Below are 27,936 nucleotides of genomic sequence, written 5' to 3'. Positions count from 1 at the left end.
TACTGGCTCAATTAAATGAAAAGAACAAACTATTCACTGCCGTGGGGTATATTTAGCCATAAGCAGGCTAACATATTAAAGCATTTTTCCTACCAGTACTCAACGTGTATTGATACTGTCAACAGCTGCCAATAACACAAGGCATTCTGCAGAGTCAATCAAAGAAAGCAGCTAAATGTAATAGAATACACTAAAATATAATTAAAGGTTAACTATCAGCTGAATGACGCTATAACTACAGACATTTTATTTCTACAGATGTGTACTTCTGATAAAGGAGATGCAAAGGCCCTCCCTTGCAGCCAATGGTATTGCCTGGCATCAGTGAATCAAGGCAGCTCAACTACACAGGTTATGGATCTCGTAGGGGTTCCCAGCCAGGTCATTAAAACAAAAACACCATCGTCCTTAGCAGGCTTTAGATCAAGCTCTATGCTGTAGCCAAATCCTGATCTCCATGCCTGCTCTCACAGGGCAAACAGGGCCTACAACAACCACACCAAGACAGTAGACTAGTTTGGCTTAGCAACATCCATTCAGACACTGAGCTCAAAAGGAATTCAGCCTAAGATCTGGTGATTCACAGAGTAATATTTCCCAGCCTGAGATGGGAAATACAGTTTTTTTATTTTGGACAGACCAAAAAGTCTTTTCCTCCTTTTCCAAAAAACACAGAAATTAAACTTAAAACTGGCCACATCAACTAAGTCAGTAATTTCTGTTCGTACTGCATGTAGCATGCAAGTTTAAGAGAGCAGTACCTTTATACAGGGAGCTAATGTGGGGTAGATGCACTGTGACAACAGGAGCTATTTCAGAAGGGCAGCACCACATTGGTTCGTGTACATAGGAACAACGCTATGTAACACTGAAGCTAACCCACCTGCCTGCCCAGATCCTTGAGATTACCTGAGAAAGGCACATGTTTCCAGATTCCTTTGTTCCCACTGAGCAGGGAGAGCTGCACAGACCAGCAGTCGCTTTGCTCTCAGAGAACTAATGGAACATCCCCTACATCAACCATCTTTCCCAGAAGAGGAGAGACAGTTCAGTGCTTCCTTGAAGTGTTCTGTTATTATTAGTGCCTTTCAAAAGCAGCGATAAACATAAACCAGTTCTTGTTACCTTTCACTGCCAGAATAATCAGAGAAAGCACTTTGCTCTACCCAGGGAAGTTCTCCTCAGTTAAGCCCACGTGATCACACATAGGGCTGGCGTGACTGTTTGGAAGATGCCCTTCCAACATACAGTAAATCCATCCAGACTTAAAAATCGTCAGGAACCACTTTCATAGTTAAGAAAATCTGTTAGCATGGATACAAGAGCAGCTTTTAAAACAATGCCAAATTCACCTCTACCTTAATGGACTCTCAAACAGATCAACTTTTTTCCTTCTTTTCTTTTTCTTTCCCTTTCGAAAGCACAAGGATATTTTTGGATAGCTTAAGACATGTCAACAGAACATTACAGCGATAAAATTCATCCTGTAACATCTGGTAAGCAGATCTCATGAATTTTTTTTTCCCCCAGAAGAGAACAAGTATATGTGCAAAACAAAAAGCAGCCATTTAAAACACTTGTTTCAATGAGCATTAAGTCCAGATCCAAAAGTAAAAACATTTTTTCTGTGACTTACCAGAATTTCTCTTCGACACGAGCTTCAAATTCATGCTGACTACAGTACAGATCACAAGAACCAAGAGAACAAGAGGCTTCATCTTTCACTTTCTTTGGCAGCTGAAATGCAAACATAGTATGAAGTCTGAATCATAGGTCTTCACCACACCAATGCAGTAGCTACAATTAAATGTTTCTCAAAGAGCCATTACAGGGCAATGCTTAACCTAGTGACATCTGTTAGCTTTTTGTTTATTGGTTTAATGCAGAGGTAGGAGAACATCATGGTTCAAAGCAACTGCCCATGAATAATTTACATGAGTACCACACAAAAAGTTGATGGTTTTGTTTTTCAAATATTCTGAAAACATTATTTTGCTCAAAAAAAAAGAAAAAAAAAAAGGAGAAATTCTTATTTGAAACAATCCGAGTTTAATCTGACAGATTTTTGCATGTTGTAGAAGACTAATCACAACAATTATAGCTCATTTTGTTTCATACTTTAAAAGAACACTTTGCATTGTTTGGGAAAATGTAAGAGTAGGTTATTTGTGCCATTTCTCCCAGAAACCTTATTTTCCCCACTGGTGACCTTGTAAAAGCTCTATAGTGAAATGATACTATTCGAGAAATTTCTAGTATAAAATGAAGACAGCTAAATGAAAACCAGAAATCAATGGAACCAAGCCTTGAGATTTTATTAAAAATATAGTAAAGTTCACAAGAGAGACTAATTCCATCTACTTTATATCATAATTGTTTTAAAAAAGAGAAAATTCTAGTTTATAATGGTCTTTTGAGCTGTACGTAATTACTGGAATGAGTTATGTTTTCATTTACAAGTCCAAGGTCATTCAAGAAAACAGCAAGAGCACAGTGAGGTTCCCTACGCGTGATTAAAAAACAGGTGTAGTGAAACTGAAACCAGCAAAGCCCATCCTTCTCTTTAAATGAAAAAGAGAGAGATACTTAATTAGAAGCTAGAGTCCCCAAATACATGCTTAGCATGAAGTCACAGGACTTTAAGTGGCTTGATACATTTAGATTCCAGGAATTCATCTCCATACCAGATACAGAACTCAGATCAGGACCCTTACTCTTCGATACAGAGATTAGTTACCTAGATCAGTATGAGGTTTTTATCTGCATCAAAATAATCAGCTGACGCCCTATGGCAGTTCTGTTTAAGCAGAAAGGTGCACAACCACCTGCATCAGCAACCAAGGCAAAGACCAACAAAACAGAGGAACCCCAAATGGCAGAGGCAGCCCTCAGCACGGGCTCAATATGAAAAGCCAGCAGGAGAGCATCATGTCCTGCAGGTCTCAGGAAATTATCCCATTTAATTGGAGCTTATTACATCAACCATCCCTTCTTTGTCATTTTACTGCCAGCCTATCGTTGTGTGAAGAAAATCTAAGGAACCACATGTAATTTTTTACACGAAGGCAATTATACTGCTACTCAATTATTTCAAAATTAATGCTTATATCTGAAGTTTTCACCCCTCACCCTACTGCACTGCAAGCTACAAAAGGGCAGCAGATTTCTTCTCGCTGCATTTTATGTTCCCCTGGGCACTCACTGCCTGCTGATTCCCCCAAGTAACGACGCTAAAGAGCTGAAGGAATATTCAAGGAGCGATACGCACCGAAGGCTGTCTGACAGTGCTTAATGGCAGAATCCGTTTTTGTTCTTCCCTAACCTCTCCTTGGAGTACCAAAATCCTGAAACGAGCAAGGCCATCTTGACAAGAAAGCGAGGAGAAAGTAATTGAACTAAATCTTTTGACAGATAATTGTAATGATGATGTTATGCTAGAACGATTTTCAAGTGTAGCTTTGCAAATTGCTTTCTCCACTTCCTTCCCTTTGGTTATTACAACTGAGGTATGTAACTCCAGGATCCTTCCTCATGCGGCCCTAACTCCAGGATCTTTCCTCATGCGGCCCCTTTATCCTCACCCCAAATGGGCTCTGCTGCATTAAATAAACTTAAAAACTCAAAGCAAGTTGTGCCAAGCAACATTCACACTAGATATAGGGGAAAACTCTGGGTTCTGTCAGCATCAGGTGCTTTGCTTTTTGAAGCCTGGGCCTCACTAAAGCAGTCACTGCCTGTACCTGCACTAGCAACATTATGAAAACACAGCAGGAAAAGGTCAAGAATCTACTCCACCACCCAGCCATTCCCAGCCCAGCCCAGCGCCATCCACTCATCTGACACAAGCTGAATCAAACACATAGCAGTACTCGGGGTGCCTTCTTTGTATACAGAGATGTCCCAGCTGAAGGCAGAAGCAGTCATAACATGCAGGGCTGCAAGCATCCCAGACAAGATCTCTTTGTTTGCCAGGGAGGAGATGTCAGGGGCTGAGCCTGTGAAGATCCCCCTGTTGTCTGCCAGCCTCACAGTTCCCTCCAGTGGGCCATGCACTTGCCTACCAGCACAGGGATGGCCCAGACTCAAGATGGTCTCACTCTAGATCTACCAGCACTTCTGGAAATAAAAAGTGTCTACAGTCTGATGAAGAATGTAAAGAAAACTGTGCTATTCTGTAGAGATACTAGATGGGACACAATAATCATTATCCAAAACCATTTTCTACAACTGAGGCTTTTCTTCCAAGCAGGACTGATTTGGAACACAACTACACCAAAAAGCCAAGCAGTGTCCCTGGGAGGACACCTACTGATCCACATGAAAAGGAAACACATGAGGAAGGGGTTACCCACCCACCCTACTTACCATAAGGGAAAGAAATTCAGCCTCAAGGCCTAACACTCTTGTTGATTTTAGGCTGTTTATTCCATATACATATAGTCAAACCTAAGACCACGTTTTCAGGATTTGATAGAAAAAACTGCTCACAGAAAGCATGATAACAAGGGACTCCAGATAGCCACAGAGACTCACATCTCAAAAGATGAAGGAGATTCCAGCCATAAATTACACACCTCAATACTTACTACGCTTCCCAACAACCAATTGCAACACTGCATTTTTAGCCCTGCCAAAGTGCCAGCTAAACTCTGACAACACTGCCAGGGACAGCCCTGCACCAGGGGTAACGCACTGCTTTTTCATCTACTGCAGCACTGTCCCAGAAGTCTGAATTCTGGCTTCCCATCAAGAGTTGAACCCAATCTTCACCTTCTGGCACTATCTATCCACAATTTAACATCCTATGACAGCATAAAACCCTCCTGTTTGAAACACATTTCATAGAGGGCAGGTTACAGCTAAGAGTTTGTAAGATTTCTAAGTATCGATTTTAACAGAATTTTATATTAAAGTTTCATTACATGCCAGGCAGCATCTTCTCCTCCCCATTTTCAGTTAGCTCTTCATGAAACAGCTAAGTTTATAAATCCCCAAGTTCCTTCTCCTGGTGCAAAGACACGCTTCCTTAAAAATAGTACATGCTTCCATTTAGGATATCTATATGCTACAAAATTATTATTATAAAAATGCATCTGTTATTTCTCTTCACCTCTTTATTTCAAATGTGAGGACTAAAGATAATTTTGGTCAACTTCTCTTTTTAAATGGTTATGAAAACCATCTTCGTTGCCCACTTCCCACCGCCATGTGCGACAGCTTCTCAAGCACTTTCAGCATTTAAGAACTGTGTAACTAAAATCAAAGACTTAATGACTTAGGATGGCCAGAACACATCACAGAAACAAGCATTCTTGTCAAATAAAACTGAAGTACAATTCCCACATTCTAGTTGGCAACAAAATTAACCTTGCACTATGCCTGGAAGTTGGGAGGTTGAGGCTGACACACACAGGGTGCATCAGACAGATCTTCACATCGTGCAGCTTGGACATCAAACTCTACTGGATACATCTCAGAGGAGGGTAACAGCATTTAAGATCTTTCTCAGAAGAGTGAAGATGTTTCCCTTACTAACTGTAAATAGAAATGCTGATTACAGCTAACTGGCTCAAGACCCCTGAGATGAAGAAAGAGACAGGCAGGATGAAGTGCTCCCTGAGAAGGCTGAAAGAATCCAGCCTTGGCGTGACCTACCAGGTTACGTTTGTATGGAGATCAGCAAAGGGAGGTTGCTACCATCAGAGGGAAGACAAGGAAGATGCAGCAGTTTTGTTCTCAATCATTCCTTCCCTCCTCGTGCCACTGCGATGCACAGATTTCAGACAGCCCTCCTGACCTCTGCTGTAAGCACCCAGCAAACAGGAGGGCACCAAGCTGCAATGAAGCACAAATTCTGTTCTTCTAAAAGCAAACCAACAAAAAACACCTGACTGCCTAACGGCCTTCAGCAGCACTGACAAAATAAGGCATTTCTTCAGGACTCTCAGGAAACAAGGCTTGGGAAACTGCAACAGCATCCAACACTGCAAAGATCTTCACTTAAGTGTCGAGGTTCCAATAAAGTGTTTAGAAACAGGAAGGCAATTGGTGCATTAGTATTCCACACAAACCTCAGCACTGAGATTCCCAAATCTCTGCTTTACACGCAGTTTAGTTTTGCTGTAATTTCTACCACAAGCTTTGCTTATACCGCGTTCCTTTGTAAGAGAAAGCGAGAAGAGAAACGCAGTGTGTGTGCACTCGGCACACGCCTGTGCACAGACCGAGATCTGCTGACGCACTGTGAGGATCCGCAGGTTCTGGGAAAGCTGTGATGCAGAAGGTGCTCATTAAAATCAGCAGCCCACCTCTTGAGTGGTTTCCAGTTGTCAGCCTTTGTTGTTCACAAACCTCAGGGAAATAAATTACTGTTTTCACCCCCCCACACACAAAGTAAGAAATGGCAACAGCAATTCTTTCGACATCTTTACAGTATGCTAGATGGCGACTTCTGTTCACTCCTTTTCAAACCACTTGCCCACTCCGCTTTTTAAGGTTTTCAATTTTAATGAGAGTTCTCTCTCAGGTCTCCCATTCTGTTGCCAACACACCAAATGTTGAGCTGTGTATTTCTGAAAAGTTTTCAGCACGCACAGCATGGTGGGTGGAAGCAATTCGCAGCGGGCACAGGTCCCTTTTTGTTGACACTCTGATCTCACACACACACACACAGCAAAAAGAATTAAAATCAGAGATGCCTGCTAGTTCATATATTGTACCTTCAGCTCTACTTGATATGAGTCACGCACCACTCTTCACTCTGCTGCTCAATGAGTATCACAGAATATTTATATACAGGCTGGATGTGGCTCTGGGCAGCCTGGTCTGCTGGTTGGTGACCCTGCATATAGCCAGGGGTTTGAAAGTAGATGGTCATTGTGGTCCTTTTCAACCCAGGCCATTCTATAATTCTATGATTCTATGAATACTTCATTTTTGCCTAATCTGCTGTATATCCTCACCATCGTCACCAGACATTTAAGATGTCGAAATGTGCAATGAATGTTGTTCTACCATGCACTCAGCATTCACCTTGCTGCACCGGAGCCCTCACGGCATCCCTGTTCCATGGGCTCAGGCCCTTACCTGAATTCTCATCTGGCTATTTTTCCTTCTTCAGATGTAATTCTATGAGAAATTCACAGCTGCGGAAAGCTTAGCAGCAATCCAGGCAGCACTCGTGTTGTGTGAACTGAAAGTAACAACAAGATGACATCTAAAATGCCTGAGATTCTTACTGGCACAACAGCACATCAGTTGCACAAAAGCAATACAAGGACAGACTGAAGTACGGTCCTGAGCAAGCACAGGGAACTGTTACAAAACGCAGACAGCCGATAAGGTCACAACACCAACCTGTGTGTTGGGGTGTGAAGCTTCTGCCTGGAGAAGAGCGGGCTCTAGGGAGACCTCACTGCACCCTTCCAGTACTTGAAGGGAGTTTATACCAGAGGGGGACCAATTTTTTACATGCACAGACAGTGACAGAATAAGGGGAAATGGCTTTGAATCGAAAGAAAAGAAATTTAGGTCAGATGCAAGGAGGAAATTCTTTACTCAGAGGGCAGTGGGGTACTGGCACTGCTGCCCAGAGCTGCAGGTGCCCATGGCCAGGCTGGGTGGGCCCTGGGCAGCCTGAGCTGTTGGGGGCAGCCAGCCTGCAGCAGGGGGAGGGTCTGGGGGGGCTTAAAGGTCCCTTCCAACCCAAGCCAGTCTATATTTCTATAAAGGCAAAATCTTATCGGTTATGTCAGAAGAAATACAAAGCATGACCCCTTGGGTGTTAATACTGAGGTTTTATTTGAAAGACTGTAACACTTCCATCAAAAAGTTCGTGTCTTCCGGATCACCATTTGGAATATATTTAAGTGCAGCATCTTAGCATCTTGAAAGGCCTCTTACAGCATAACCTCAGAACAAAAATTGGGATTTAGGGGAAGGCATAAAAAAAAAATCCCATGGAGGGCCTCCACTCCATAGCTTCTACCATTAACACAAGATAGTGGAAGTGGTTTTAGTTATGTTACAGCAGCAGAAACAACACTATGAGCAAACTGTTGTTTTGTCCTGTCTTGAGATAGCCCTGCATGCATTAAACAAGAAACTTTTCCTGCAGGAACCTTCTGATTCAACAGCTACCTAAAATAGTGCTCATTTGCAGCAAAAAATAAAGAGCAGAAAACAGAAAAATGCTCTCTGATCACAGATAGAGATTCCAGTGTCAGTAGAATCAAAGTGCTAAAGGGGGGGTCAGCGCCAGACCTGCAATGAAAGCACTCACCTAAATCTCTGCTAAGATAACAAAACCTGAGCTGCCCATCTGAACAGAAGCGTGAAGCAGAAGAGCTACACCTGCCCAGCCTCACACTGCACACAGACCTTGATTCCCTAGGCAACTCAGTCAGAAGGAACACAAGTTCATTACATCTTCACATTGCATTTTCAATCTCTGAATCGTACTCCTCACTCAATGCAGCAACTCTTGCAGCAGGAAACACAGCACCCAGAAGTAGTAAAAAAATAGTAAAAAAAAAAGAAAAAAGGGGGAAAGTCAGGTTTTGTTTGGTTGCTTTCAGGATGGGATTTGTTTTGAAGCCTCACGCCCAGCTGTGCCATCACGACGTACTGACTCAGCACTGCCCTCTATTCTACAGAGAACCACGATTACAGCCTCAACTTTGCCACACACTAACTGCACATCACAGGATATATAGATTCACTTGTCCAGTATCACAGCATTTAAATTTGAGCAGTCCAGACCCCTTATAGACATTCAAAGTGAAATACATGTTGCGGGAGGAGAACTACCACTGTACTTCAAACCCTCATGGTTTATGAGGTCAGCATAATGGATGTATTAATTTACAGCCTTTTTTTTTTTACCCTGGTGTAGGAGCTATTAATATTCTACATATATTTACTTCTCCAGATGGTGGTTTAATCAATACAGTACCTTGGGCAACATGAAAGCAATGTAAGGACTGTCGGCCCCAGTGAGCTGATACTTATGGCAGGACTCAGCCTCTCACCATAGCCTTGCAGAACTACCTAGAAGGTGACAGAGAGTCAGCTGAGGGAGGAGAAAAAAACACAAAGTCTGCGCCTGTAAAGCTAAACCAGCCCACTGTGCACTAGGGAAAGCAGAGAGCTTACAAGACTCAGATTGGCCTAAGTCCTAAAGCCTGTGGAAGAGCTCTGCTGAGCTCATAAAGACTCTGAACCTGGGGACTCAGTTCTCTGGGGGCGGTGGGAAAGAAAAGAACAAGCTGCTGCTGAGACTGCTGAGGGTGTACCAGCACACAGCAATGGCAGCACGAGCTGCACCTGGCTCTGGCTCACCTCTTGCTGGCTGACACCCAGAGCAAGCACTGCGGCCCAGGTCACAGCCTCGGCCTCTGGTGTGCTTGAGGCGACTGTGCCGATGATCGTAAGTCTCCTCTGCAGCGTCAGACACAAAAGGAGAACATTTCATACAATCAGATTAAAAGAGATGAGAAAACTCCATTCTCACCCACATCAATTTCTAAACTCGCTCACTGCACTAAGATCATAGGAGAGGTTTCCAATTCACAGCAGCCTATGCAAGAGCATTATTAAGCCTAGAGATTAGATGCTTTGCTTCTTTGATAGTCATACCAAACCTTGTTCCCCAAGCAGCTTTTGTAGAAACACTATTAAAAATGGAGAGAAAGACAGTTCAAAGAGAGGTCTCAATCCTGAAATACAGCACATCCTTCCTCTCCCCCTCCCACGCTCTTCCCTCCTTCCATAGCATTCCTCAGGGCTGCTTAAGGAGGTGCTCAGCACAGGTTTTAGACTGGGCTGCCATCTGCATGCTGAAACGTTCCCTGCTTTTATAGCGGAGCCGCTTTTACTGTCTTAAATCTGCCTAGGAGCACAGAGAAGACAGACTCACAAGCATCAGCCGGACTGAGTTTCCGTCTGCTCCTGTGTACCTTTACACCCCTGCAATATTCACACAACATTCCCAGTGCTGAAGGCAGATTCTGTCGCTCCTGCACATCAAAGGAGCGGGCAGCAGGAGAACACAGCTCCACATGCAGTGTGCCTGGAATTTCGTTCCTTGATCTCATTCATGGCCACATGCTTCCTTAACTAATACATAATGCTCAAAGCAGACAAAATTAGCAAAAAAAAAAAAAAAAAAAAAAAAAAAGACGACATACCAGCTGTTACACTTCTTAGAAAACACACTTTTACTCATTCCAGAGAAGTGAGACGGAGCACTTTGCTCCGCCATCAGCAAAAGGCAAATTGCTTTCATTGCTTCGTGCTACCTAAGAGAGATGAACACATTCCTGGTGTGAGTTTCTGTCCTTACACAACCAGAGGCCATCCTTTGCCTGTACACATTGTGCCAGGTTTGTAGGTGAGAAAATAAACATTTAGTTGACACACAAACACCACCACCCCCTCAAGTTTGAGAACTACGAGAAACTCCCTAGAAAACAGCATTCCTTTCAGGTATTTTGTGAAACCTTGGGAACAGTGCGGTACTGTACTGAAGCAAGACAAAATCAGATTGAAATATCTATTTTATGTACCCTGGAATTACTCTGTCAAATAGATATCCTCATTAATTTAACAGTTACATATAGCAGTGGGAAGAGGAGTTTGGGGAAATCCCTCTTCCTGCAGTGCTTTTTCTGTAGAAGGAGGCCAGAAGGAAAAGGATCAGCCAAATATACACAAGTAACTGCAGAAGTTTCTCAGATGCAGCCTCTCCCCTAACAGCACAGCATCATGCACAGCACAGCCCTGCCCTTCATCCCACGGGATCTCACCCAGGCCAAACACCAGCTGCTCAGAAAGGTGCTGGAAGAAACCCTGCCCATCAACGCAAGCAGCACCAGTCTCATTATTTGCAGCAAGGGCAAGGTCTTTCCCTTTGTTTGCCTTTCAAGGCTGTTTAAGGGAAGATTTATCCTTAGTCAGACACTTTGAAAAGCAAATGGCCTCTTGAAGTGCCTCCTTATTTTGTGATGGAGTTTAAATGCTCACTTCCAGCGTTGAAGACCTTCTGACAAATAGCAGAGGCACAACTAGAAGAAGAAGGGAGAGAAGTCCCAGACAGGTCCTTAAGGCTGCTTATACTTGTTTGGGGCTTAGCATTCCTGGATACTTTCAGCTTGAGCCCGTTTGAAGCGAGAGATTACTCACAGCCCAAACGTACTGGAGATCAGGGAACCCCTGTACTTCAGAATCGCTTTCCGTGTGGTGACCACGAACACAGGCGCTGAGCCGCCGCTGGGACACACGCAGGCGCAGCCCTGAGCCCCAGCCCTGCCTGCAGCCCACGGGAACCGCCACTCCTTCCCCACCTCCAGTCCCGCAGCACATCTCAACCCAGGACACAGGAACAGAAAAGAGCTTCTTTCCCCCCAAATACCGCACAGAAGGCAGCATTCTCTGTAGCTTCAAACACGTATCCCCCTCTCTCCAAGAAGCAGCTCTGCACAGTCAGGGAATGAACTACCCCGCGTGTGCAAACAAACCAAAGCCTTTTCACGGGACCGGAGAGCCCCACCGGGATGCTTGCACTGCTCCTGTGGAGCGAAACATCCGAGGGGTGCCGGCCCGGCACGCAGCGGCCGTCCTGCCCTGCCCTGCGTACACGTCCCTTCCTCGGGGAGCCGGAGCCGGCAGCTGCACACGCGCTCTTCAACCCTTAGTGATTTTAGTTCGCACGGAGCAGCAAGTCTCGATGCTCAGATTTCTAACGCGTTAAACCTTTCCGCTAACACTCCTCAGCACAAACGACAGCCCGTGGCCGGCAGGCACGGCCGCACCCGCCCTCGCCTCCTGCCGCCGAGCGCAGCCTCCCGGCCCGGACCGCCACGCACCGGGAAACCCCTCCGCGCAGCTGCCCGCCCCGCAGCGCTCTGCCCCGCTCACCTCCCTCCAGCTCTCCCGGCCCCTCTTCGCGCTGACTTCCCCAAGGAGCAGCGAGGCCGGGCTGCGCACCGCTTCAGCCGGGCTGCGGTTCCCGAGGCGCGGGGCTCCGGGACGCACCGGAGCTCCTCCAGCCGCGGGGCGACAGCGGACGCCCACCCCCGGGCGTCGTCACACCGCTGCTTCTTCCTCACATCACCTGCGAGCGCTGCCCGGCACGCGCCCGTTCCGCTGCGCTCAAGCGCCGATCGCCGAACGATTCGGAACGAACCTCCTGCGAGCTCCCAGATACCGCGCAAGCGAAGGGGAGCTTTGCGGGGACCTCCGGAGCCTGGCAAGCAAGAAGGACGACCCGCGGCGAGGCCCTCGCCCGCCCGCCCCTCCCGCTGCCCCCGTCAGCCCCGCGGTGCGGCCGCAGCCCGCAGCTTCTCAGGCGCCCGGCACGGCGCGCCCCGCGGAACGGACCCAACTTCGGGCGCTGACGCAGCCGGGGCCGCCCGGAGCAGCGCCGTAACTTTGTAAAACTGCGTTCCGATAACGTCTCCCACCCGAAACTTCGCGTTCCGTGAGAAGTAGCGGGGCGGAGCGCAGCGCTCGGGCACGCGTACCGGGCTGTGCCGTACCGGGCCGTGCCGGGCTGCGCCCCTCGATCCCGTCCCCCTCAGCCCCGTCCCGTGGCGGCCGCGACCCCCAACTTTTTTTTCCCCGAAGGAAAGCAGAAACGGCCGAGGCCCGCGCGCTCACCTCCCGGCTACGTCTCCATGCTGGCCCGGCCCGGCCCGCCCCGCCCCACGCCGCGGGATGCGGGCGCTGCGCTGCGGTGGAGCGCCGCACGCGGGCGGTGAGGGCGCGCGGCGCTGCTCTGAGCGGAGCGGGACGGCGCTGCCCGCGCGCCCACGGCCCCGCACGCGGCAGGTGCGCCCGCCCCGCGCCGCGAGAGTCGCAGCGCCCCCTGGCGGCCGCACGGAGAGACGACCCCGAGAGCCGCGGCAGCGGAACCGCACCCGGCCGGACCCCGGAGCGGCAGGAACGGGCAGCCGGCAGCGCGGCCACCGGCGACGTCAGAGGCGGGAAACCGCTCCTCTCTGCGCACAGGGCTGCGCCGTGCGTGCAGGGCTACGCTAGGAGACATCGTCTTTTACCTGTAACGCAAACAGCGGCGTTTTTAGGCGCTCCTCCGCCTGTAGCCATCCCCTTGGACTCGAGGAGGAGTTCGGGACGACGCACCCGCTGTGTGCGCTCTGGGAAGCGAGGCCCTTCCCACGCGCTGGGTGTCCTGAAGCACAACAAACGAGCAAAACTACGGCAGCGCAGATCGATAAAGCCGCCCTGACTCTGTGCCGGGACGCAGCTTTTCGCCGACGAGGATCTGGCGGGATGTGGGCGCTTCCCCCGGCTCGCACCTCTCCCGGCTCCTGCGCTGCTCCTGCTGGCACTGCAGCATCAAACTGTTCATCAATTTGCCTCCTCGAGTCGCTTTGTAGCTGAATTACGAGATGAAAAGCCTTGAAATAAAACATCCCACGGACTTTGAATTACACTTGTGTGGAGTTGTATTTCACAATATCATTGATTTGAGTGGAACAGATAAAGCAGTATCAGCAGCCATACTTCAGCCTTTATAGTAAGTCAAAAAAAGGTGATTATCATGCTACACTATGAGAACGTACACATTATTCATAAAAAACCCGCTTTGGCAGGGGGGTTGGTCTCGATGATCTCTAGAGGTCCCTTCCAACCCCTACAATTCTGTGGTTCTATATGCCACAGACCAATTCTGTACAAAGCCTATTTGTTCCCCTTGCTCTGGTCACACCTGATACACCATCACATAACGAGGCCCATCTGGCCTTCATCTGTGACATTATTTCCTTAGGGTGTGTTGGGACAGTGAAAGGATCCCAGCTGACGTTGCAGGTGCTCTGCGTGTTGCAGGCACAGAGAAAGAGCAGAGGAGAATGCAGCTGACAAACTGATAAAAGCGAGGGAGAGAAAGATTTCTCAGTCATCGCTGTCCATACCGGCAAGAGATGCCCATCGAGATGGATTAACACAGGTGGTATCAAGCAGTGAGTCTGGGTGAGCCAGGCACTCACTGCATCACCTCAAACCCCACTGTGCTCCCAACTGTCAGTTCATTAGATCTCTTCACTCCTTCCACTAAACCAAATTATCCTGTGATGTATTTCCAGGGTTTGGATCCAATGTCACAGAATTCAGAGGAAAAGACTCTTTCCCACAGACTTCAGTTAGCTTTGGAAGAGGCCCCAGACACACTTTCTTGATCTAATTTAATCACTGTATGCACGGACTCCCCCATCACACCAGTGGTTTAACTTCTGCTATTTAAAGCCAAACCACAGAGCTCACAATGAGAATCTTGTTTTCCAGAGCTGAAGAGCAGGGAGATTTGGGGATATTGCCCCCACAAAGCATCAGCAGGGTGAGCAGGAGACCCTCAGTCCTGCTGTGAGATTCTGCTTCTGCGTGATTTTGATGTTTCTTGCCTGAATAGGAAGATAACAGGGTGAGAGAATTTATGGCTGCACGAAGTCCCATTAATTGACTTTGTGTCTTCTGTCAGCACAGACTGCGGTCTGGTCTTTGGGAACTACAGCCATGCATGGTCAACCAGTGTGTTGCACACTGCTGCTCAGAACAGACCTTGCCACCGTGCAATGGCCACAGTCCAAGTTCACCCCTGCAAAAGCACCACCACCCTTCCCCAGCAATTCCCCAGCATTTGGGCAGTGACGCCAAGTGATGGGTGACCCCACTGCAGTCAAGCCACACAACCAGCCCTTCCAAGTGCAGATGACAGGGACAGACCCTTAGGGCACAGACACCCACCTGTGCCGCTGCCCAGGGCTGCTCTGCCAGCAGCATCCACGTGGCTGGAGCAGAGAGGAGGAAGCACTGCTGGGATGGATGTGAGATGCTGAGGCTGCAACAGCAGATCACATGAAGGAGCTCAGCACAGAGAGAGTTGGCAACACTGCCTTTCCCTGGGATAAAAGCCAAAGCCAAAGCAAGCCTGTTGTGAGAGGAACGAGGGGGGCATCAGCGGGTGGATGAGACCGGATGAAGGATTCAGTGCAGGAGGGTGTAAACAGACAAGGGGAGAACCCTGCCTGGCTGTGGCAACACGGTTCTGATCACTGCTTGTCAGGAGATATAAACAGGGCTGTGCTGTTACATTTCCAGTTCAGCTCTGCTGAGAGTGAGGTTTAATAGGGTGCCAATTCCCTGCGGTTGGAGGGACCAGCAGTAAAGTAACTGCTGCTGTCTGAAGTTGCGCACAGTACAAAGCAGCAGTAAGTGCTGCTTCAAAACTTCAAAAATCATTTTGCATCTGACATTCTTCCTGCGTTATTTCAAGAGAAAGATAACCAGAAGATAATCTTCCATGTTGTAATCATATTTGGTACCAATAATACTCACAAGTAATTAAGTATGGAATAGGATAACTTTCCTGCTTTTATGCTTGAAGGCTGAAGATGAGATTATACTTTGCATGTATGAGGAGTAACTGCTTTGTGTAAGTATATGGACTAGAAAATAAGAATTCCCTTCTCCAAAGAATAACATGACAGGTTTACAGCACAGGTAACATCTTCACGCAGCAGGCACTGCATGATGTAGTCAGAGCATACTGGTTATCCACCCGCCTCTCTTGACTGGCCAACAGCAGAAATAGAAGCACTGCCTGGGATTAATTAAAATCAGATAAAGCCTAACTTTGTCTTAATCCAGCCAGCAGCCAAGAAGCTTGTTAGTAGAACTGCTCAAATGGAGCTTCTTTTTTCATGTGCAGAAGAGTTTGTTGAGAGGGAGTGTAAAATCCACCAACAGACAGTGGAAATGCTTTCATTGCCCATCGGGAATTTCTCAGACAAGACAAAGACAAATGCCTCCTTTGTCTGTTTCACTTTCACTTTGCAGGGAGAACCAATAATCAATTAGGAAAAAGCGGGAGAGGAGTAGAAATAATTACCACGCGGTGACATGCAAACTCTCTTTGCAGCCCTCCAGGCTGGACGCAGCCCCACAAGCAATCAGTGAGCAGCAAGAACACCCTACAGCAGAGAGAAGCCATCCGTCAGCTCCCCGTTTTTCCTGCTGTCATCCCCTCCCAGCTGTGAGATAAAAACAGAGATAAAAAACAGAATGCAAGTTGTGCTCTTTCTAACCTCTTGTGGGACTTCGGGATGCTCATCAGCACTGCAGTCACTTGTATTCCACAGATCATTCTTCTTTGGCAGCATCTTATTGTAATTGCAGTTTGGCAAACTCATCTCGGAACAGCTCATTTGGTGCAAGCTTAGATTATATTTTAACTTCAACGATAAGAAATTACTGAGAAGATGATAAGCGCAGTTAGTTTTAGATGCCACAGCCAAGGAAAAAGAGGTAAGTTACCTACAACAATCTCATCATATTCTGTAACTTTTTCCTCGTAAAATGCAAATTCCTGCAAGTGGATGGTTTGAAAATCCTCGTTTAAAAAATAAAAAGGAAATAAAACCTAGAAATCAACAAGTACCAGTGTTGAGCTTTATGTTTTTCTATTACATATTTTCTTTCCCGTCTCCATTTTTTTTGCTGGTGCTTCTAGAAAAGAAGAAATTAATACTGCACTTTGTTTCCTTTTCTGTGTTTGCAGCAAACAAAAGTTTTAAATCGGGTCATAAAAATCTTCCCCTTTTGCAGTTCTGTTCTGCTCGGATTATCACATCTCAGGCCACAGAACAGAGCAAATCGTAACAATGAAGAGAAGGGGTATAACAAATGGACTGATGGCAAAAAAACAAATTACTTCTCTGGACGGAAGATCTGTATTTGGGGTAGCTTAGATTTAGTTGAACAATGGATTTTCCAGGTCAGTTGGCAAAAGGAAAAGAAAAATGTTTCAGATCAAAATGAAATGGAGTTTCAGAGCGGGGGAGGAATGTGGTGAAAATAACCATAATCAATGTCCAGCCTCGTTTCACGTCCTCATTCATGGGCAGAGAAATCTTACATCAAGCCTAACCACCTGCGTTGGACCATAAGGAAGCATCTCCTTCTCAAGTTGACCAGCACCATTACTGAAACGTAAAGTTCAAGGTTAAATGGTATATGGTGGTCTGAGTCTCTGATGCTTCCCAAAATGATAACTGGCCTTTAAATGAAGCCGGAGCACAGGAGTAGCAGCAAACAAAGAAAAACATGCCAAAGTCATTTTTCCATTCTTACCTTTAATACATGGCAATAAACACATTTGTGTTTATTATCAAGACATTTGTGTTCAAGCTTTTTCATCCTCTGTTTCATCCATGCAGCTATTCTAAGGGCACGAATTCCCCTCTCCCAGGACATCTGTGAAGAGAAGTATTTATGGATTCAAAGACTGCACGGTGGCTTTAGAACCAGCACTTTGGTGTGCTGTTTTGTTCCAATCTGCCTCAGCCAGTCCTGCCCTCCAAGCTGTCAGTGAGTTCATTTCCTCAAAAGCAATGAGTGTAACCAAAGACAAAAACACAAAACAAGTCAGTGAAACTGGAGCTAATGACTTCAAAACACCTCTGATTGCCAGCGCTTCTGGCTTGTGATAACGTGGTAATACTCTAAAATTGGCTTCAATTTCTCTAAGAAATGGCTCAGTGTATTTCAGACGTGAAGGTTTCCCACCTGTGCAGAAAATGCCAGTACTTGTAAATATCAAATGCAGTAGCACTGCACCCTGTGTTAATGGGAACAGAACATCCACGCTGACACCACTTGATTAATTCCTCTGTTGAGTATTAATATTCTGTGGCAGAAAGCAGGCGGAGGCCAAGTGCGGAGCAATGCCCGTGACACACAGGCACAGATGGCCGTGCTCTCCAGCCTCCACCTCCCTCTGACGGCCACGGGGCTGCTCCCATCAGACTGCTCGCAGCCACAGGCATCTTTCTTAGCTCCAAAACACAGAAGTCGCTATTTGGAAATCGCTGAACGGCAACAGTTGCCTGAGCTGAGCAGACATATGTCAGTTGTCCTGGAATTTAAGTAACCAGAGCTTTGGAGCATGCACATTGCAGGCAGCCTTAGCTCAAGCAGCAGAATCACGGCGCTGACTTCAGGCACCCCGTGTAATGTGAAGTAATACCCTCTGCAGTGCAAATTCCATGTCCCAAAACTTCCCGAGGAGGGAATGCATCCCAGGAGTCAGGAAAAGGGTGGAGAAACAGGGAGCTGGGGAACAACATGAGGAGGGGTCAAAGCAGTTGTCTAAAATGGTGGTAACAAATGTGACAAAAACACTGGAACGTGGAGCACAACGTGCATCCCGGGGAGAAATGCCAGTCAGCATCTCCTGCGGCCAGGAGAGGGGGAGCAGATGCATACTGGGTGTAAAAGTGGATGAAAAGCACAAGTGTTGGGAGGCTGCTGGTGGTCAGCATATCAGAGAGCCCTGGCCTCATTAGGAGCCCACTAATGAGGTGCCGCCCCAACACCCCACACCATGCAGCAAAGCCAGCAACACATCTCTGCAGGGCTGCAGCCATGGCCAGGCACGGAGCTCTGCAAACACTGCATCAAACATGAGAGTGTCTGAGGGCAGGTGGCAACAGGGGCAGGAAAAGGAAGCACCGTAATTTAGACATGCTGTGAGAAAGACTCCTTTTAAAGACTGCTGCAGCACCACATTCAATAGCAGCAGCCTGACTTAAAAGCAACAGACAGTTGATTGACAGCTTTCTGAAATATATTTCTAGTCCAATTTGCTTCCTAAATCCTTGCTTCAAATCCTTGGACAAGGTGCCCAAGAACAGCAGTGCCATGTCTGTTGGGAGTACCTCAGAGGTCACTGTCATTTCTCCATTTCTGAGAGAGGAACTGTGACAGGGTCGTGGTCTCTGCAGGGACTTGAGGGCACTGACTCTTGGCCTTCCCTGGAACCATCAGCACCAGGAGAAATATTGGAAATAACACAGCGCAGTGAAAAGGGAAGACGATGAGTAAGCAAACAGCAATGACGGTTCCACTGCACCCCTCCCACACCTTGCCATTCCTCTACCTTATTGTCACTGCAAATCCATCACTACTCAGACAGCCGAAGTAATCCTCTAAGGGCGGCAAACACGATATCTGAAGTTCCCAAAATTTTTCAGATCAAGGTTTATTAAAAGTAAAAATTGTAGAGTAAGAACGTTGCTGAATCAACGTTCCAGGCAGTCAATCAGATGTCTGAATTATGTCTCTGTCCTTAAAATATACACTAGATAACAGTTTTAAATGGCCCCTGTAAAAGCCACTGCGTGTGCCTTGACATTAAGTCTACAGGAAAGTACCTACCTTCAGGATTTTCCCCATTTATAGGTCTTTTATTCTGCTTCAAACTAATCAAAGTAGCTGCTCCTGGACGTAAAATGGAAAAAAAAGCCAATACATGATTTACTGCCAGCCTCCCAGCGAGCAAAAGGGCACACACCCATCACTGCAGGTAGGCAACTGCAAGAGGAAGAAGAATGATTCAGAGCAGCAAAGAGATGCAGGGTGTAGGCTGGGCAGGGAGCTGCAGAGATAGCTCATGGCTGCAGGTGTGTGCAAGGCCAGCCCCACACCAGAGGATTGCAATGAGACTACAGTGTATTCACATACAGAAGATGCCATTAGCTTTGAAGAACCACTTATTTATCCCTTTCAGCAAAGCGGTGGGCCCTGATCTCACAAAGCACACAGGTACGTGCTCAGCTGCCTCTGTTGGCAGATCAGACAGAGCGCTTGGTCCCAGCTCTGCCTGGGGGCACCAAGGTCTCCTACACAGGCAGGACCCCTCTTTACACCCAGACAGGATGGACTCTGAGCCCACAGTAAGGAAAAGCACCTCTGCTCATGGTCATCTCCACCCTGCACAGTTTTTATCTGCTGACAACAAGGCAGAATGCTGACAGAAGTTGGCAACAGTCAGGTCTATTAATTTCTAGTGCCTCACAGTAAGTTCACTTATTTTTTCCCACAGGAGTATGGGATGCAGATCCTCCTGCACTGGGATACATCTTGTTTCTGCTGCCATTGCTGCTCCTGCCATCACCACTCACACCACAGATGATAATAGGTAGTGCAAACGTTCCCTTCTTACCTTTCAAAGAGAACCTGCATTTTCTATATGTCCCTTGTGGACTGCTGCCCTTGGGGTTCTTTGTTCAGCCTGGCTGCAACAGAAGAGCTTCAAAAATCAGCACAGGTTTCCTGTGATTCTAAAGGTTTTACTTACAATTGCCCCAAGACTTTGACCAGAGCTCAACTTTCACTGATCAGTTCCCTTATGAGTTTCTCCACTTACCAGCTATTCTGCACACCTACAGCACAGCCTATTCCCTCTCCTTTCTTCCATTTTTGGGCAGGCTGAAAACAGTTTGCTTTTGCCTGTAACATGAAGATTTCTTCAATTTTACTGCTAAGTAGTTTAATTCCTGGCAGATTGTTGGCTAAGCCCAACAGCTGATCGCTTGTCCACTTCCAGTATGTGGTCACTGCAGAGCCAGGCCTCTTCTGAATGAAGTTGCCTTTGGGAACCACAGAGGTGCTTCGGCAAATACAGCACCTCTGGGCCTTACTGTGCTCTGTGGGGCAGGAGTAACTATTCTGTTAGCAGCTGCACCTCTGGCGTTTATGAGAGTGAAGATTCAAGCCACTGGGACAGCAATGAGAGAAGCAAGAAAAATGAAATCTGCCTATAGAAGAGCACCCAGAAGCCACAACAGGGCAGCTGTGAGCTCAGAGGATGGAACTGCTGAAGCACACTTTCACACTGCCCAGGAACAACGGTGCAGCTTCACATGCATTTGCTTTTCGGTCCATCCTCCTGCAGCAAGCCCAGAGGACAAGCTGGGAGGGCTGCAGATATGGGTCTGGCCCTGCCATGGAGACCTCCCCAAGGCTGGCAGCTCAGCCTCCTGAGAGAATGTAGCTTTGGCCCCATGCATGTCATCTCATGTTTTTCAGTAGGAAATTTAGCTTGCACATATTTAATTAATGGAAACAGGGATAAACAAGCAGATTGCTTACTTCAATTATGTGCACAGCGCCTGCAGGGTTACCATTTAAAAATCACAAAGAAAGTAAACACTCAAAATGGGTAGAAAGCTGCAAAGAGGAGTATACAATCTGCAGCTTACCTTGATGATGACTAACAACATCTCTGCACTGAGAATGAGGCTATACTTAGCAAATGAGTATAATTCAAAATTTTTCAGCCATCTGTAAATAACATTTACCTGGAGCAGCTTTACATAATTAAATGACTCCCTTATTAGTGTTGTATAGACCCATCTGCATAGAGAAAACAAAGGCGGGGAAGGAAAGAATCAGAAGCTCTCCATCATTTATTTAAATTTCTCCCAAAGGCAATTTCTCCAGAAATCCCCAAATTCCATGAAGTCAAGCATCTGCTTTCTTCACAGCATAACACACTGAAAGCAGCATTACCTGGACAAACAACCCTCTCTCTAAGCAGCTTAACAAGTTTGTGTAAGTGCTTGAGCTGCTGTAACGAGGCAAGAAAGTCACTCCATACCCTATTTAATAAGGTAAATAATGTCCATGTTAGGCTGAGTCCCTCTGCACTTTGCACTACCAGGTGGATTGGACACTTTTTCTGTGGGGTGGCTGTCATGGGTGACACAACTTCATGCAGCAAAAGGTTCAAAACCAGGAGAGTAAAGTGGTTTCCAGCATGGTGATTTTAATAATGAGATGCCAACCCAAGTCCTTTGATTTGAGCCATATTTAGTCAGAACGGTAGCAAGAATTATGACCAAAATTCTTTGTTCAGCTACATTTGAAAATTAAAATGGCCAACAGTAGCAGCACACTGCCTGCTGGTCCTCTGTGTAAAACAGCTGACTGCAAAACAAACACTGGGTCATTTCTGCTTCCTTCTTCGCTCAATAGATGCTTAGCTCAGAGCTAAGCAGGACTGGATGCCACACTGGGCAATTCTGATTCCTCATTTATTTTCCTGAGCACTTGTGGGAATATTTTCCCCTTACAAAAGGAAGAAGGAAAAAAAAAAAAAAAAAAAAACCCACAGTAAATTTCTGTTCAGAGGTCTCTGTGGGACTGAAGAAGTCTCACTGGCCAAAATTTAGTTGTAAAATACTCCACTAACATAGCTGTATTTTCCCACTCAGCATAAGCTGTAAGAATCAAGTTCTTGACTGGTTTACACGTGCACTTCAGTGATTGAATCAGAAGACCCCAGAGGTACAAGATTCAGTTTTATTGGACCTGCCCAAACCCTCTCTGAGAAATCAAGCTTTCTGTTGCACCACGTGCCCAAGCATTCCTATGATGCTGTGCAGCGATTTGTGACCGCTGCCTCAAATTTCATCGTATTAATGGATGAAGCTAAATGAACTGCTGCCTTACAGATTATTTGCATGTAACACAGAGGTGTTACACGACTGGAAATAATTCAGTACCAAACACTGCAGGAGCCAAATTCACCAGATGTGCCAATGGTTCTGACACCCACTACAAAACACATCCCAGAAGAGAGGAATAAGATTTATGCAACATTCAGTCAGGGTGTACAGCCCTTCTTAAACACTAGCTGCTGCTTTAGCAACAGAACAGGTATGGGACCAGAGACTTCTGAACTGTGAGCAGCTCACACCAAGCTGGAGACGTCAGTGACCCCTGAGAGCACCAGGTTCCTGCCTGTAGTTGCTTACCGCACAGGGCAGCCAGCTGTCCAGAAGGTCTCACTCTGTCCAGAAGGTCTCACCATATTACTGAACACATGAAAATCATCATCTAAAGGGACTTACAGCTGAAACAGCGGTTTTTTTTCCTGCCTAAATGAATACTATCTATTGAACAGAGCCAGCACTAACGTAACTGAGACCAGAATCTGGTCCCGGGTTTATAGGAGCTGATGCAAACCACATCAAGTAACTCGACCTACTTTAGTTCATTAACATGAAATTCATCTCTGCTTTGCCAGGTTAGCACTAACGCTATCCAGTTCTTCCAGCTCCAGAGCCGCAGGTACCTCTCAGTGCTGTCAGATAACTAGATCATATGCATGACTGAAATCCCCACAGATAAGATCAAGCGTGCAAAAGAGATGTAATCGACTTTAGAACGAAGTTAGATTTGCAGTCATTATCCTACTTCCACTAATTTCTACAGATAAAAAACATCATGCATTAAATACTGCCATCACTTTTGTTCTGGTGATGAGAATCTTCTAGCAAGTCCTAGAAAGCAAAAAACAAACATCAAGTGCAATGACTATCATAAAAGCAAAAGAACTCCTAGTGCAGTACATTTGCTTTCAAAGATTTTCCAATCAGCTCCTTTCCAACAGAGGCAAGGGTGAACTTTGGCAACTCCAGCATGCGAGCAGAACTGAAGGAAAGGCAGCTCCTGGGTTTTTTTTTGCCTCAGGAATCAACATTTCATCATCTATATCCCAAATACAAACAACCAAATACACTCTCCATTAGATGGGAGCTATCTCCTCTGACAAAAAGAGTAGGACAACTTCTACATCATTGGAAGACTGTGAGCTTGCTTTCTCAAACTAGCTGATTCCAAGGAAAAACCTGGAAACAAAATATTTAGAATCCAGTCTTTCTGAACCTACACAGCAATTTCAGTCTTATCAACTTTTACCCTGCTTAGCACCTCTTCTTCCCATGTGTACAAAGACAAACACTTTGGAAAGCTAGATGTGCTGCTTGGCGTAACCTTCACTTTATGTTCTATAAGGTTTTTTGAAGGAAGTTGCTTGCTTCTGCACCTGAAGCAAAGCTTCCTCTTTTCTTTCTCCTAACCTTGCTTTTAAATTTACTGAATGGATTTAAATAATGCACCATGTAAAATCCTGACCACTTCTGTATCTCTGTGCACCTCGTAACAACACAGGATCTTGTAGAAGCAAGGTCTACAAGGTTAAGTTTTGCACAGAGTATAAAAAGAATCCATTTGTCCACTTCAAGTTTGTTGCCTGTGAGTTTCATTCTGCATCCCTTTAGCATGCTGAAAATACACAGTGAGGAATAACCCCACTAACCCTCCCTGTGCTGTTCATTATTACACATCCTTCTGTCATAGCCCCGTTCATTAGCCTGCTCTAAGAATTAAGTGGGGTTTATCTTGCTTAATACTGTCTCAAATGACAGTCCCCCTCTGTTTGTAATTATTTCAGCTGACCCTTCTGGTCCCTTTCACTCTCTGCTCTAGACTTATTTAAAAGATGATTTTGCAACTATTTCTTCAGCTACAAAGAAGCATCAATAAGAGGGTCTGAAACTGCAACATGGCTTGCAGGGAGGCTCCTGTGTTATTAATATTTATTTCATGCTGGTGTCTAGAGGCATCAGCTGAGCCAGAGCCCTGTGTAATAAGCTGCACAGCCATGTAGTACATGACAGTCCTGGCTCAGAGGACTGCATCATGAAGGCTGCAGGGATCTCAGGCAGGGAGAATTCATACTGCAAGTCTACTTGTCTAATGCAAACTCATTGCCTTTCAACTTCCCAGCAGACACAGCCTCTGTTCAGTGAGAGCGTGCTGCATGTTTGATAATGAGAGCACTTACATTTCATCCCCAACGAAGGGAAGTGGTCCCTGCTGTCCCACATAACCTTTACAGCAAAGCTGCAAACAAACCCTTCATGACACCTACACGTGGTCAAAAACAGCACTAGGCCATCACATTCCAAACCATGATGGCACTGACAACAGCAAGGGACAGAAAAGCTTGGGGCTTCTGAGACAAACCTGCCTGCTGAGTGGACACGGAGAAGACACTGACCCCAAACTCACATGTAGCAGTCACTTTAAAGTCTGAAGCATTTCAGAGACCAAAATCACTTCAACCCAGGCCCTGGGGAGAATGCATTAGGCATTACACAGCCTGCTTCCAGAGAGCGCCAGTGTTGCTGATGTAGTGAGGGAGAAAGCATTTCAGGGGCATCAAGCAGATAAATAAAATGCCTTTGAAAGAGGACAAAGTCACCTAAAATGCCTTGAACACAACCCCGCAGTCCTCATTCCGCTGCTTTCTGTTCACACTAGCAGTGTACAAGTGCCAGGACAAGCTATGCCCATACCTAGGCTCAGCACTTTCCTCTCACCCAGCAGACAGCTGCTGCTCTGCATTTCTCCAGCCACCTCCTCCAAAACGAGCCCTTTGCCCCGTACCGCAGGGGCTGCTTCCTGCTCAGCTTTCTGCCCTAAGCCAGAGCCTGCAAGCACCCCTGGAAGTACACAGACATGTTCACTTCCTTACATTTCTCTGCTGGCAGCAGTTTGCTGTGAAATGATCCTGTTACCACAGGAAAACAGGATGCTTGCTTATGGGCATGAAGGTGGCTCTGCACAGCTCTGATCACTGTGTATGTGACCCTTCCAGCAGGGTAAACAGCAAGGTGCAGAAGAGCACCTGGAAGAGAACAGCTTCAGCAGCGAGCACTCAGTCCCACAGGCTCATTCACCCTTAGAGTACACACAGGTGAACATAAAAGCAGCCAGAGCCAATGAGCAAAAAGAGCAGTCAAGGAGCTCCTTGAGGAGGTGTTGCAGGACGGCAGACAGTCTTCGACTGCTTTTCTCTGATAAAGAGCTAATACTGGAACTGTCACTTACCCAAGTTGCAAGCAAGAACATTTTTACTAGTACCCACCTTTGGTTCTGCTGTTGATTTCGAGAAACAAAATGGGGGCCCAATGACCATCCAGGCATCATCATAGCAGAGGGCTCAGAGGATGGAGCACTGACTTCCAGCTCAGACAGGAGGGCAGAGGACCCAGGCAGGATGGCTCAGTAATACCTCCTGGTGAAAAACTTCAGTGACTCTGAAAAGTTATCAGAAAAAGTGAGCTCTCATAGAAGTTGCAACCACAATTGTTTCATTGGCCTGTTACTCTTTAGATACCAACAAGAGGAAGAAACCCCAATGCTAAAATTGCTCAGAGCAGTTCTGAAGGCTCCAGCCAAGCTGCTCAGGCTCTCAGTGTGGTTCACTACACTAAACCTGCAAGCACTGCTACCGTGTTCCAAATCCCTTCTGCTCCCCCAGGGTCTCTGCAGAAACAGCTGTGCTGAGGCAGAACCACCACAAGCTCAGATCTAACACCTGATTTCCTTCAAAAAAGAAAAGGTTTTTATCTCCCTTGCTATATAGGTCAGCTATCCACAACAACACCACCCAAGTTTACACATTCCTCTTCATCCCCTTCTAATTCTCTTTGTGATTTTGGGCAGGTCAGTCTCCCTCACCCCTAGCATTACACCAAGGGCACATTTTTGAACTAGCATGAGGGTTCCTAATGTCTGACCAGCAATGGAGCACATACAGTCACAAAGCTGCAGTTCATCATTCCTGCAATGTTTCAGGGTCAGCAGAGCTTAATGTGGTTTTAATACAATTGCCCAATTATAAATTTGTTTGATTCTTGGCCTTGCACGTGCATTTCCCACGGCACAGCCAAGTCAACCAGATATCTTTCTATCTGAAGTGGAACATAAACTTTAAAAATCTCAGCTTACTGCAGAAAAGAGTAAAGATGGAAAAACTATTGAATAGAAGAATGCCTGTGCCATAAATAAGACATGGCACTGCAGTTAATTCTCTTTTAGAACAAATGCATTAAACATTTATTACACCAAATGTTAGTTTAAAACAATCATTAAAATCCATTTTCTCTCTGTCCACTGGAGATGGGTTATTCATTTGAAGTTGATGAAGCTTCCCTAATTTCAACATCATTATTTCTATGGGCACATAACAGGAGCCATAATATTTTAGATTCATGTAGTAATGTTGCCCAATTTCTTTCTCACACTTTGCAGCTCCTGTTGCAAGCCTTTGTACTGAATAGGAATATTTCACTTAAAAATGAGTCTCTTAATGACCCCTGTCTGGAAATACAAGCACAGCATGTACAAGAGGCAGAAGTCAGCTCAGAGTAACGCACGCAGACTGATGAGTTAAACAAAGAGTCTGAAAAGAAGAAATGAGCTGAAACAATCTGTCTCACAAATAACCCTTTGCCATAGGTTTCTTGCACTTTGTTCTTTGCTAGGCCATTTATCTCCTTCCTAGCTGAAAACAAGGATAAGGGCCCACATGTTTTGCCAACCCTGTGTCAGCGTCCAGCAAATCCTAATGGAGCTGGAGGCTCTCCGTGCTGTTGGGCCTCGAGCAGCCCTGTACTGCAGTGCTGTGCAAGAACTGGGCATGGGACTGGCAGGCTCAGGCACTGCTCTCTGCTGCTGCCCACTGCGGGACCGACTCCCCTTCTGATGTTCTACAGAGGCCACTCATCAGAGGATGAACAGCCTCCGATGCGTTCCTCAGCAAGGGAAAGTAGGGATCACATCTTAGTTAATAATGAATGCTGAAAAGGGCAACTGAAACCTTTAGCTGTTAAAATACATTAATTGACAGTAATTAACATGCAGATCTTGTCAGATTAGGACTAAGAAAATTGCTGCCATCTACTGCTGGAAAGAAATATGTGAATGCTGAAAGCCTCTTCCCAAAACAGGCTACGAACTGCAATGAACTGAAGGGAGTGTAATTCAAGGGCACCTCAAGCCCTGGGAAGGGAGGTCGTCACACATGAGAAGGACGGGACTCTGCAACCAGAGGTCGGACTTTCAGGCTGGGCAGATAAAGCTCTTCCTTCTCTGTGAATGAACATTTCTTGTTCATAAAGGAGAGAACTAGGGAGGCTGGTAGGCACCTTCTACACTATGCTCTATGCAAAGCTGTACTTAAAATACATCCCCAAGTGTGCCAACAACTCACAGTTGTGACATACAAGCACATTTTATCAAAGGGATAATTGCTTAAACCTTGAGAAAACCTTTTACTTTGGATTCTCCATTTGTTTAAAATTTAGGAGTTACTTTACTCTGAGTACATTCAGCTGTACTCGTTACTCCAATGAGCTGGAGCAGATGAGGCAGTCATCTCTCCACCTCTCCTGGTTTAGGGCAGGTCAGCCCAGTAAAGATGCTCCTGTGTCAGGGATTTAT

General features: G+C 46.2%; 1 protein-coding gene and 1 long non-coding RNA gene across 8 annotated transcripts in view; both read right to left on the bottom strand.

Annotated features, from left to right (window-relative positions):
* The window catches only part of IL1RAPL2 (interleukin 1 receptor accessory protein like 2), a 335,542-nt gene extending 322,315 nt beyond the window's left edge, over nt 1-13,227 (bottom strand). For 2 of the 7 annotated variants that reach the window (XM_085230493.1, XM_085230497.1), the window contains exons 1-2: nt 12,658-12,855; nt 1,637-1,737 (exon numbers count right to left, since the gene is read on the bottom strand). In XM_085230493.1, the coding sequence (XP_085086619.1) occupies nt 1,637-1,718 (82 nt within the window). In that variant the 5' untranslated portion in view covers nt 1,719-1,737; nt 12,658-12,855. Of the gene's footprint in view, nt 1-1,636; nt 1,738-8,953; nt 8,973-11,916; nt 12,244-12,657; nt 12,856-13,055 lie in introns of those variants that run through there. The other 5 variants (XM_019618318.3, XM_085230495.1, XM_031554710.2 and 2 more) reach the window with 5 other exon arrangements.
* A 2,633-nt stretch (nt 13,228-15,860) lies between these two features.
* Nucleotides 15,861-27,171, bottom strand: LOC116216948 (uncharacterized). Its single transcript, XR_004160690.2, has 4 exons — nt 25,577-27,171; nt 17,149-17,271; nt 16,104-16,269; nt 15,861-15,989 (listed from the first exon to the last, which is right to left on the bottom strand). It is a non-coding gene; the product is annotated as an uncharacterized LOC116216948 (long non-coding RNA).
* Between the last annotated feature and the right edge of the window lie 765 nt (nt 27,172-27,936).

The sequence above is a fragment of the Meleagris gallopavo genome, chromosome 9, assembly GCF_905368555.1.
Source record: "Meleagris gallopavo chromosome 9, MGAL_WU_HG_1.1, whole genome shotgun sequence".
Lineage (NCBI taxonomy): Eukaryota > Metazoa > Chordata > Aves > Galliformes > Phasianidae > Meleagris > Meleagris gallopavo.
Note: the sequence above shows the minus strand (reverse complement) of the source record. Positions and strands in the feature narration are given on the sequence as shown.